The following is a 13,415-nucleotide window of genomic DNA, read 5'->3' as shown; positions in this document are numbered from 1 at the left end:
AAAATTAACATTTAAAACCAAAGTGATCAATGAAACCATGCCTTCTCGCAGTACATGTTTGCGCATCCCAGTGATTGTAGCATGGCTGATGGAAAATGCAGATGGCCTTAGAGAATGACTGAGCAACTCTGGGTTTAGAAGTCACAGCTGCACAAAGCATCATCTCAGCATGGACAGCCGCAGTCTGGGGGACTACTGGCTGACGGAAAACAAAATGGCACAGAGGCAGGGGTGGAAGAACAAATGCTGCTAGGAAGTTTGTACTCCAAAAAGCCACTACCACACCCTTGGGCAGTTTTATATTCCTGAGAGTCAGTTGGTGAAAGAAACCATAGTCAATCTTTACTTGGTATAGATTTATTAAAATTATGGGGAGATATCTTGTGTGATTCACACCCTGCATCAGTAGTGTCTCTCTTTATATGCACAAGTAACTATCCAATTGATGCCTTTCCCTATATATACACACTGAACCTTAATGGATATAACAGGCAATATTTCAACAATCCAAGTAATTTGTTGGAAGACAGATTGCTGAATGACAGTGCCACCTCCAAGTCCCTTTGAACACTATGATCCACAGCCATAACAGCAGGAATCGGAGTTTGCATGACAACAGTCTGATCTTCCACTGCAGCACAAGGACAATGGGCAGTTACTACATGTGCTGCAATGGAATTTGTGACACCTACCATCAGATGCTGCACCATCCACAGTTGACCACCACTTCCCTACTGGGAAAGATGGGGGCCAGGCCCTGAACAAGCCCTAAGCCAATTTCCTGAACTTTGACAGGCCTGCCAATGAACTAAACATTTGTTGCATACTCCTATCAACATTCTTCTGCAGGTGACCTCATTAATATACCCACCAAGAGGTGTGAGAGACCTCACCCTCTGGTCAGTTGGTATCTGCACTTTGCCTTGGCTGCAGCCCCCACACACCCAGTGTCTCATGATCCCATCTCTAAAAATGCACAGTCAGGATCTGAGCTTGTGGCTGCATGTGTGAATCAAGTGATACAACTGTGTCTACATAGTCATTCTAAGGTTATGATGAGGAGAAAGGTGAAAGTAAGGCATGCTTACACCATCTGCAAGTTATAATCAGTAGAGATTGATATGCAGCAGTAAGTGAGAAAGAGGATAGGTATGAAGATACTGTCCTCTTCAATGGTTTCAGAACTAGCTAGTGGGTAATGGCATCAGAAATGGCTATTCAATAATGACAAGCACTACTTCCTCCCTTGAAGTTGTTAGGACACCAGACTAGACCCCAATAATTTTTCTATTTTGACATAAATGTGACAATAGGATATTTTGCTCCAGGAGTAATTCCACTGTCAAAGTAGGTATCTTTGATAGTAAAACATTTAGTAATAGTTTAAATACAACTACCAAGTGAAAAGGAAACAATTTCTAACTTATTGTTTCAAATAAGCAAGATTCCACTTAGACTCAATTGCCACATTAAATACAGTTAGCAACCATAAATATACTTGCTATAATGAGTGTGGACAGTCTTGAAGCTTTCAGAGAGAGGGAGTTCCAGAAGACTGCAAAATCCTTAACTTCAACCAGGCTTAAGTTGCAAATTAAACTTATTTCTGCAAGAGCCTTTTCTCTTTGCCGCAGACCCAGGACTGCACCCAAACCACAACATCATATGACCCTGTCAATCACTCTAATTAGAAATCCCAGGGAAACTTAAGTAAACAAACATTCATTAACACTACTTAACATAACCATTTGCAAGGCTAAAGTGAAGAATTATCCTGCTCTCTCAGCATCTGAATTGCATTCCCCCAGATATACCAACTGTCTGCAACATAAAGCCAAATTTTTAAACATTCCCCATAAACACATATATATAAAATAATTCAGGAGACCCAAAAGTATTTATTGTTAAACACAAAATAAAACCACTACTCTGAATGTATGGCATACATACACACATCCCTACCAGGACAACAGTTCTACAGGCCCTGCCCAGTGTCTGCCTTATAAAGAGAGAGAGAGAAAAAAGGGGGTCATTACAATATCCATATCAGTTGTACTACTATCATCCCAAGGTTATGACATGCAAGTGCTCCACTCTGATTAGCTCCTGCTGTCTCTGATTGTAGATGACTGATTGTGAGGTGAGTGATGGTAGAGTGATCATTTACTCTTTGGCTGAGGCTAGTGGCACAGTTGGTGACATGTAGCATTTTAAGAAGCATTCACTGACCTTAGAACATAGAACAGTACAGCACAGAACAGGCCCTTCGGCCCACGATGTTGTGCCGAGCTTTATCTGAAACCAAAATCAAGCTATCCCACTCCCTATCATCCTGGTGTGCTCCATGTGCCTATCCAATAACCGCTTAAATGTTCCTAAAGTGTCTGACTCCACTATCACTGCAGGCAGTCCATTCCACACCCCAACCACTCTCTGCGTAAAGAACCTACCTCTGATATCCTTCCTATATCTCCCACCACGAACCCTATAGTTATGCCCCCTTGTAATAGCTCCATCCACCCGAGGAAATAGTCTTTGAACGTTCACTCTATCTATCCCCTTCATCATTTTATAAACCTCTATTAAGTCTCCCCTCAGCCTCCTCCGCTCCAGAGAGAACAGCCCTAGCTCCCTCAACCTTTCCTCATAAGACCTACCCTCCAAATCAGGCAGCATCCTGGTAAATCTCCTCTGCACTCTTTCCAGCGCTTCCACATCCTTCTTATATTGAGGTGACCAGAACTGCACACAATATTCCAAATGTGGTCTCACCAAGGTCCTGTACAGTTGCAGCATAACTCCACGACTCTTAAACTCCAACCCCCTGTTAATAAAAGCTAACACACTATAGGCCTTCTTCACAGCTCTATCCACTTGAGTGGCAACCTTGAGAGATCTGTGGATATGGACCCCAAGATCTCTCTCTTCCTCCACAGTCTTCAGAACCCTACCTTTGACCCTGTAATCCACATTTAAATTAGTCCTACCAAAATGAATCACTTCACATTTATCAGGGTTAAACTCCATTTGCCATTTTTCAGCCCAGCTTTGCATCCTATCTATGTTTCTTTGCAGCCTACAACAGCCCTCCACCTCATCCACTACTCCACCAATCTTGGTGTCATCAGCAAATTTACTGATCCACCCTTCAGCCCCCTCCTCTAAGTCATTAATAAAAATCACAAAGAGCAGAGGACCAAGCACTGATCCCTGCGGCACTCCGCTAGCAACCTGCCTCCAATCGAAAATTTTCCATCTACCACCACCCTCTGTCTTCGATCAGATAGCCAGTTACCTATCCAATCGGCCAACTTTCCCTCTATCCCACACCTCCTCACTTTCATCATAAGCCGACCATGGGGGACCTTATCAAACGCCTTACTAAAATCCATGTATATGACATCAACTGCCCTACCTTCATCAACACACTTAGTTACCTCCTCAAAAAATTCTATCAAATTTGTGAGGCACGACTTGCCCTTCACGAATCCGTGCTGACTATCCCGGATTAATCCGCATCTTTCTAAATGGTCGTAAATCCCATCCCTAAGGACCTTTTCAATCAATTTACCAACCACCGAAGTAAGACTAACCGGTCTATAATTACCAGGGTCATTTCTATTCCCTTTCTTAAATAGAGGAACAACATTCGCCATTCTCCAGTCCTCTGGCACCATCCCCGTGGACAGCGAGGACCCAAAGATCAAAGCCAAAGGCTCTGCAATCTCATCCCTTGCCTCCCAAAGAATCCTAGGATACATTTCATCAGGCCCAGGGGACTTATTGACCTTCAGTTTATTCAAAACTGCCAGGACATCCTCCCTCCGAACATCTATTTCCTCCAGCCTATTAGCCTGTAACACCTTCTCTTCCTCAAAAACATGGCCCCTCTCCTTGGTGAACACTGAAGAAAAGTATTCATTCATCACCTCGCCTATCTCTACTGACTCCATACACAAGTTCCCACTACTGTCCTTGACCGGCCCTAACCTCACCCTGGTCATTCTTTTATTCCTCACATAAGAGTAAAAAGCCTTGGGGTTGTCCTTGATCCGACCCGCCAAGGACTTCTCATCTCCCCTCCTAGCTCTCCTAAGCCCCTTTTTCAGCTCGTTCCTTGCTAACTTGTAACCCTCAATCGAGCCATCTGAACCTTGTTTCCTCATCCCTACATAAGCTTCCCTCTTCCTTTTCACAAGACATTCCACCTCTTTCATGAACCATGGTTCCCTCACTCGGCCATTTCCTCCCTGCCTGACAGGGACATACCTATCAAGGACACCCAGTATTTGTTCCTTGAAAAAGTTCCACTTTTCATTAGTTCCTTTCCCTGACAGTTTCTGTTCCCAACTTATGCCCCCTAATTCTTGCCTAATCGCATCATAATTACCTCTCCCCCAATTGTAAACCTTGCCCTGCCGTACGGCCCTATCCCTCTCCATTGCAATAACAAAAGACACCGAATTGTGGTCACTATCTCCAAAGTGCTCTCCCACAACCAAATCTAACACTTGGCCCGGTTAATTTCCCAGTACCAAATCCAATGTGGCCTCACCTCTTGTCGGCCTATCCACATATTGTGTCAGGAAACCCTCCTGCACACACTGCACAAAAACTGCCCCATCCGAACTATTTGACCTACAAAGGTTCCAATCAATATTTGGAAAGTTAAAGTCCCCCATGAGAACTACCCTGTGACCCCCACACATATCCATAATCTGCTTAGCAATTTCTTCCTCCACATCTCTATTACTATTTGGGGACCTATAGTAAACTCCTAACAACGTGACTGCTCCTTTCCTATTTCTAACCTCAGCCCATATTACCTCAGTGTGCAGATCCCCCTCGAAGTGCCTTTCCGCAGCCGTTAAACTATCCTTGATTAACAATGCTACTCCTCCACCTCTTTTACCAGCTTCCCTACACTTACTGAAACATCTATACCCCGGAACGTCCAACAACCATTCCTGTCCTTGTTCTACCCACGTCTCCGTAATGGCCACAACATCGTAGTCCCATGTTTGATATAAACCTTGTCGACCTTGTTTGATATAAACTGATCTTCTTGTAGCATTTCATCCAATTCCTTAGGGCTCAAACCTTGGCAATGACCTCAATGGCTATCTTCTCCTTTTGCCTTTTTACTGTGTGTCTGGAAGACCTTTGGCCCTGCTGTAGATACATGACATCTCTCCTTATTACCACTACCTGCACCAAGACCTCCAGTGCAGTGTCCAAATACCTTGGAGTGCACTTTCTCCCTTTTACACAATTCCTCATTCTTTCCCAAGTCAGATTCCCTTCACAAACCCAGCACTGCTTCCAGCCACAATGCACTTCACCTTTAAGAGATGCAGGCTATCTTTAAGAAGTACGGGCTAGCTTTAAGCTGTGGTCGAAAATTACGATTTTTGGGCCCCTTGCTGATGCATGTAGTTAATGAACAGCACAGTTAGTGCTGGCAGCATGCAGAAATCATTATGAGAAAGTATGCAGCAAGAAGTTGGCATGCTGCCTCCATTTCAATCAATGGGTGTAGGTTAATTGTGCAACAAGATCCCCATATTTGTTTTGGGGCCTCGGCTGCCAGCGTCTCTTTTGATGAAGGAAAGGAGAAAAATCTTTTATTCGTATATATTGCCTTCTATGACCTCAGAATATCCCAAAGTGCTTGACAGCCAGCAAAGTACTTTTAATGTGGTAAAATGAGGTAGCCAATTTGCACAGAAGGTGGCACCTTCCTTCAGCACTTGTCTCAGCCTAGTTTAGGTATCCTTATCCAGGAGTGGAGTTTGAACTCTCAACTTTCTGATTCAATGGCCCGAGTACCTTTTGAACGTGACAAACAAAATTATATACAAATTAAGTTCAATTTGCTGAGTTTATTAGCAACATAGGAATTGCTTGATGAAAAGGTTCCATGCTGGTAGTTGTACAGTACAATGATTATGGAGTTGTTGACTAATTATAGCAATCAATCTATATCAATTAATTTACAGCACACCAGATGTGAGACAAAAAAAAAACCACTGGTGGAGAGCTTTGGAAACAAAGGCCCAAATTCACCTGTTCCTCCCAAGCATGCTAAACTTATCAGATCGTATCTCAGTAAAGCATAAATGCACCCTGTGGATTCTTATCTACCACTGTCTGGAAAGCACAGCAACAACTTGTATTTATATAGCACCTTTACTGTAGTAAAGCATTTTTTAGTATTTCACAGGAGCATTATAAAACAAAATGTGACAAGTCAGCCAAATCGCGGGACTGTTGCGGCACAGAGGAAGCCATTCGGCCCATCATGGTTGTACAAACAAGCATCATGGCTTAGTGCCATTACTCTGCCTTTTTCCCCTACCCCTGCACATTGTTTCTCTTCAAATAATCATCTAATGCCCTCTTGAATGCTTCGATTGGACCTGCCTTCACCACACGTCAAGGCAGTGCATCCCAGACCTGAGCCACTTGCTGTGTGAAAAGGTTTTTTCTCACATCACATATGCTTCTTTGGCAAATCATTTTAAATCTGTGCCCTCTCATTCTTGATCCTTTTACGAGTGGGAACAATTTCTCCCTATCTACTCTGTCCAGCTCCCTCTCTTTCAAATCTCGTCTTAGCCTTCTTCTCTCCAAGGACAACAGTCTCAATCTCTCCAATCTGTCTTCATAACTGAAATTTCTCATACCTGGAATCATTCTTGTAAACCTCTTCTACACTCTCTCAAATGTCTTCACATCTTTCCTATAGTGTGGCGCCCAGAACTGTACAAAGTATTCCAGCTGAAGTGTAACCAATGTCTTGTCTAAGTCCAGTATAACCTCCTTGCTCTTGTACTCTATGCTCCTATTAATAAAGCCCAGAATACTATATACCAAAAGAGAAAATGCTGGAAAATCTCAGCAGGTCTGGCAGCATCTGTAAGGAGAAAAAAGAGCTGACGTTTCGAGTCCAGATGACCCTTTGTCAAAGCTAAAAGGCATAGAAAGTGGGAGATATTTATACTGCAGGATGAGGGAATGAAAGATGAGTCTTAGCCACAGAAACTAGGGGAAAAGACTACTAATGGCTGTCCACAGAGAGAATAAAGAGTGTGAATGGCCAAACGGCAGAGAAGCTAAAATGAGAGGGTAAGCTGTGACAAATGAAGATGTTGGGGGAGGGGAATGGATGGGACAGAGGTAAAATTTAGAAAAGGTGAGGGAAGGAAGATAAAGTAGGGGGAAAGAGTAGGGGGGAAGAAACATTAAGAAAGACAATGTCTTTCTTCATTTTTCTTCCCCCCCCCCCACTCTTTCCCCCATTTTACCCCCTTTCCCTTACCTTCTTTCCCCCTTTGCTTCCCCTTTTCTAAATTTTACCTCTGTCCCATCCATTCCCCTCCCCCAACATCTTCATTTGTCACAGCTTACCCTCTCATTTTAGCTTCTCTGCCATTTGGCCATTCACACTCTTTATTCTCTCTGTGGACAGCCATTAGCAGTCTTTTCTCCTGGTTTCTGTGGCTAAGACTCATCTTTCATTCCCTCACTTTCTATGCCTTTTAGCTTTGACAAAAGGTCATTTGGATTCGAAACGTCACCTCTTTTCTCTCCTTACAGATGCTGCCAGACCTGCTGAGATTTTCCAGCATTTTCTCTTTTGGTATTCAAGTTCCAGCATCCGCAGTAATTTTCTTTTACCCAGAATACTTTATATCTTATTAACTGCTCTCTCCAGCTGTCCTGCCACTTTCAATGATCTATGCACATATACACCCTCTGCTCCTGCATCCCTTTCAGAATTTTATCCCTTATTTTATATTGTCACTCCATATCCTTCCTACCAAATGCATCACTTCACACTTCTCTGCATTGAACTTCATCTGCTACCTATCTGCTCACTCCACCAACTTGTCAATGTCCTTTTATATTTGGACAGATAACCAAAAGCTTGGTCAGAAAGGTAGATTTTAAGAAGTGTCATAAAGGATGAAAGAAAAATAGCAAAACAGAGAGGGTATTTAAGATTTTAGGGACTTGACAGCTGAAGGCACAGATACCAATGGTGGAGCAATTAAAATCACGGATGCTCATGAGGTCAGAATTATTGGAGCAAAGATATCATAAAAAGAATTCTGTGGCTGAAGGAGAATAGAGGAGTAAAACCATGTAAGGATTTGGAAGCATGAATGAAAATGTAAAAATTGAAGCATTGCTTAACTGTGGGCCAATGAAAGTCAGTGAGCACAGTGATGGTGGGTGAACAAGTCTTGGTGTGAGCTAGGACATAGGCAGCAGTGTTTTGAAGTATTTAAGTTTAGGGAGGATAGAATGTAGAAGGTTAACCAGTAGTGGATTGGAATAATCAACTCGAGAGATAAAAAAGACACAGAATTGTGTTTCAGCAACAGATGAGTTGAGGCAAAGGTGAGGTTGAGTTATGTTATGGTGGTGTACATAGGCAGCATAAGCAATGGTGCAGATATTTTGTTTGAAGCTCATCTTGGGTCAAATCTGACAACAAGGTTTAAAGCAGTCTAACTAAATTATCAGGGAAAGAGATGGAGTCAATGGACAAGACACAGAGTTCATGGAAGGACCCCAAGCCAAGGGCTTCGGACTTCACAATATTTAGTTGAAGGAAATTTTTGCTCATCCAGTACTGGACATCAGGCAAGCAATCAGCCAATTGAAGTGGCAGTGAGGTAGAGCTAATGTGCAAACTGAATCCAAGTTTTTGAATGATGTTGGTAAGGAATGAGCCAACATTCAATTTTTTCCAGGTGACAGGTCCACTGTTACTTGAAGGTTCCTTCTAAAATAGCCCTGTGTTAATTTGTTCCTTTCATTGAATTTTTATGCCACCCATTCTTTCGAGAAATATGTAACACTTTACATTTGTCAAATCAAAGTTTAACTTGTAGTGAATACAACATTTAAGCTGTTATTTTCACAGACTGTCTAGTAACAGTGTTTACAGTACGTTTTTGTTTAACCTCCTGTTTAACGTTGTTTTGTTTTAATGTCGGTATGTTAATGGAGCCTGTAATCTTGTTAAGCATTGTGAGATTTGTTTTAACATTGTTTGCTGCGAGACTTGATTAGTGCCGTTTTGGAGCAGCAGAATCTCCAACTTGCAAGCACCCACCTGGCAAGTTGTGTCTCTCCCCACTCCCTGAGTTACAGCATCTCCCCCCACCACTCTCCAAGAAAAATTAGCCATGGGTCCTGTTCCTGCTAATTGTTCAATGATCCCTACTCTTTCCTTGCTGGAAAGAGGTTATCAGGTCCACGTTCAATTATGATGACTTTCATTATTGGGTAGCCTGTTGAATTTGGATTTAAACACGAAGAGTGAGAAATTGACTGAGACACTAGAGAGAAGCCAACGGATGTGGAATTTTGTGCCAACAGAGTCAGGGTCTTCAGGAGGAGAATGGGAATACTGGGAAAAAAAGGGAAATAAATCAAATTCACTTAGAAATAATTACAGAATTAAACAGTTTCAGGGCCTTAAATAAGAACTGTTTTGTTTAGCATGACTCAATGAGTAATTCTCAGAAATCTTGTTTTTTTTCTGTGAATGGTTCTTAATGTTTCTGCTCTTCTTGTACAGGAATATTTCAACTTACGACATTTCCTCCTCCCGAAGCTTCAACTCCCACTCCCCACAGCGTTCGAAACGTGTAAAGGAGAACACCCCGCCGAGGTGTGCCGTGGTGCAGGACAGTCCGGCATGCAGTACCTTGACGTGTGGCTGGGGGGAGGCCACCAGCACAACCCACGAGCACCAGAGGCAGACCATCGTCATTCCCGACACGCCTAGCCCAGCAGTAAGCGTCATTACCATCAGTAGTGACACGGATGAAGAGGAAGAACGCAAACGAGTCCCCAACAGGTGAAGAGACACGAGGTGCCGTTATGTAGAATTACATTGAATTTACAGCAGAGAAACAAGACAGTAGGTTCACTCATCAATGTTTATGCTCCACAAGAGCTTCTTCCAACCTAACTTCATTTCACCTTATGAATATATCTTTTATTCCATTTGCTCTTGTACTTATCTAACTTTATTTTAAATCCACCTAAGCTATCCACCTCAGCATGTAATTGTGAGTTCCACATTCTAACCCCTATCTAGTAAATAAGTTTCTCTTGAATTATTCATTGGATTTATTAATGATAGCATTAGTCCTCCAAGTGAGGACTTAGGCTCCAGCAACATTGTTCATTGAAAACCTTTGAATGGTGCATATAACCACTTTTGAAATTCATCAACAACACTAAGCAAATTTGGCACAGAAACTAAATTTGGGGTGGGATTTTCCAGCCCCTCCCTGCCCACCAGGATCATCCGCCCCTGCTGAAAGTCAATTAACTATTGACTGGCCTGCTGAATCTCCCATCATGACAGAGCCAGAAAATTCCAGTTCAAGCTTTCACCAATCTTTTGAAGGAGTAGCAAGAGATGGCACGGCAGAGAGTTCTTCAAAGAGAGCTAAGACTATAGTAAGTGCTAACTAGAATTTAACCAAGGTGAAAATCACACTGTTTACCTGGAAAGGAGGTTTATATCCAAGCTTAATTGGTAAGCCAGTGAAGGAATAGTACTTTCTATAATTGTACAAAGCAAAATTGTCCCATAGGTTTGGAATGTGACTCTCCTCTTCAAAGAAAAACATGATTAATCATGGTGTGTGGAGTGGTTGGCATGCCTACCTCTGGGCCAGAAGCTCCAGGTTCATGTCCCACTCTTGGACTTGGTGGCCATAGAAGCTATGTTCATAACATGACCAAACAGGTTGATTATCCTTCAAATACTCCTGATGACAGGTAGCAAAGAAGCCTTAAGGAGTGCCAAACATTATCATGAACCAATCCAATGGAAGTCCATGGTTACCAACTCCCTCTTAGGGCATGAAGAATAAGGAGGATATGCCACAAAATCACAGATCATTTAGATTTAATCAACCATTGATCAACTACTCAAATTTATAATGTGAGATAAAAAAAAGGTGCTTGAATAAAAGTGAACCAGTTAGGATCAGTCGGCATAGATTGCTAAAACATGAACTGTATTTGATCATCCTTACAAAATTATTTAAAGAAACAACAGGGAGGATAGATAAAGCAAATGTAGTGGATGAGATCTCTGTGGATTTGTTAAAATTCAGTTTAGGATACTTAAAGTGAAGATAATAACACAGGGAATTAAGGAGAATGTGACATTAAGGTGAAGGTGGTCAGACAATAAGAAGCAAAGGGTAGGGGTTAAAAAAATTGTTTCTCTCAGTGGAAAGAAGCAATGTCTGTTTATAAAAGGTCTCTGCTGGAACTGCTCTTAATTTATTTTAAGTATTTCATAAGTGATCTTGACTTCAGAATTGAGGGAATGACACCAAACAAGTATTGTAGTAAATTGTGACCATGTAGAGTTTTGGCCATCTCATTATTAGAAAGATATAAGAACAGTGGGAAGGATGAAGACTGGAATTACTGGATTACCCCTAGAGATGAAGGGTTACAGTAATGAAGAGAGTCTTGAGAAATCAGAGCATTTTTCACCTGACTTGATTGAGGTCTACATAATTGCAAATTATTATGATAGAGTAAATAATGAGCAATTGTTTGCACCAGTCAACGAGGAGAGGAAACAAAAGGGCCCAGAAGTCTGGTAATCACAGGAATTGAAAGGGAGATTTGGAAAACATTCTCTCTGGAGAACATGATTATAATGTCAAATCCCTGTCACAAACTGTTATTAAAGCAGAGTCCTTTAATTCTTTTCAATAAGTATTAGATAGTTGTTTAAAACTGATGAATATTCAAGTATGTGGGCAGGAAAAGTGGGAGGATTTAGCTAAGGAGCTTATATGAAGTAAAACAGCACTTCAGACTTGACAGATGGACTGAGCTGGAACATTTTATGAGAGCAATAGTAAGTTTACTTTTGTGCAACTTCGACCATCTTAATACTTAGGGCGCTGGTTTTCAGGGCTATCCAAAGCTGAGTGGAAGAATGGCAGCCTCACTCCAGGCCCCATCTCAGTCCGGATGGTTTATTGATTATTAAGTGTGCCAAATGCCAGGAACTTGCCTGATTTGGGTATGAGGTTACCTCAACTCTGCTACAAGGATTGGTTAGGTAGCACTCGGCCATTGCTATGCTTGGCATCTTCGAACCAACACAACCCCAAAGCCCAACCCACCCGCCTCCCCTCCCAAGAGCATAACCACATCTTTCTACTTTCAACCTAAGCTCAGCTGATGCTGTTGATCTTGCAACTGAATTTGAAATTGATCTGTGTTTTTGCTGCAATGAAGGCAACTGCTTCATGGATGGTGATAACTTTCCATTCTCACACTTGCTCTTTTAGGGCATCCCATCTCTCCTTAGGCCACATCCTGCAGCACACCATGTACAAGTCAAATCTTTAGACATAAACTAAGTCCCCTTGACACTTAAACAAAACCTTTTAGAGATTAGAAAGCTGAGGTTCAATTTCAGTAATGAATTTTATGGAATTGGAAAATGGCATCATTCACATTGTCACCCAGCATACAGTAAACTGATGGTGTAATCCTGAGCTGTATAGACCAGGAGCTTCAAATCCAAAGTCTGTCATGGATTAACTGATCTCAGTCAGGGCAACACATCGAGACTGTAAGTAAGCTGGAGATGAGGAAATGGGAGTCAGGGTTCCCATTGCTGCTGAAGATTGTATGTATGTATGTTTATGTTTGTGTGTGTTTAAAAATGGATATTGGGTGAGAACCAGATTGAGCTGAGCTTTATACCTTGCCATGATGAATTGCCCACCCACTGTCTCAGTCAAGGATCACACCTGAGAAAGTAACAAACATTGACAAGTTACTGGAGATTGGTTGTTGGCAGTGAAGCCCCAGTTCAGGAAGAGTCAAGACTCTCAGGGAGAAATGGTAGAGGGTGAAGGAGAAGCTGACTGGTGGTATAGTTAGAAGGATTAATTTCTTGTCTATTACTGAAGCTGTATCCTTTCCTTTCTTCAGCAGACTGTCAAAGCAGAGAAAGAATGTCATCAGCTGTGTCACGGTTCATGACTCGCCAGACTCGGACTCTTCGAGCAACAACAGTCCATATGCTGTGCGACAGCAGCACACCATCAGCAGCAGCACTGCAAACAATCCGGCCAAAGGACGATCAGACAGCCACTACTGTGGTAACCCACGCACCATCATTGTGCCGCCTCTCAAGACACAGTCTAGTGAAACCGTGGCAGGTTGTGACCGCCTTGTGCCAGGTTTGCCCTCAGTTCCTCCTTGTGTCCTTCACTAGTATCCCAGTCCACCATAGAATATCTCAGATCATCAGTGCCAGTTCATACCCCATGATTTGGCAGACAAACCTCCCAACTCCATTGCCATGACTAGAAAAATTCATGATGTGGAGATGCCGG

At 42.3% G+C, this 13,415-nt stretch overlaps 1 protein-coding gene across 3 annotated transcripts in view; it reads left to right on the top strand.

Annotated features, from left to right (window-relative positions):
- The window catches only part of hipk2 (homeodomain interacting protein kinase 2), a 289,722-nt gene that overhangs the window by 261,515 nt on the left and 14,792 nt on the right, over positions 1-13,415 (top strand). For 2 of the 3 annotated variants that reach the window (XM_078220251.1, XM_078220249.1), the window contains exons 12-13: positions 9,596-9,877; positions 13,009-13,259. In XM_078220251.1, the coding sequence (XP_078076377.1) occupies positions 9,596-9,877; positions 13,009-13,259 (533 nt within the window). The remainder of the gene's footprint in view (positions 1-9,595; positions 9,878-13,008; positions 13,260-13,415) is intronic. The other variant, XM_078220250.1, reaches the window with a different exon arrangement.

Source organism: Mustelus asterias, chromosome 9, assembly GCF_964213995.1.
Source record: "Mustelus asterias chromosome 9, sMusAst1.hap1.1, whole genome shotgun sequence".
NCBI classification, from domain to species: domain Eukaryota; kingdom Metazoa; phylum Chordata; class Chondrichthyes; order Carcharhiniformes; family Triakidae; genus Mustelus; species Mustelus asterias.
The sequence above is the reverse complement of the archived record's forward strand: the minus strand, read 5'-3'. Positions and strand labels throughout refer to the sequence as shown.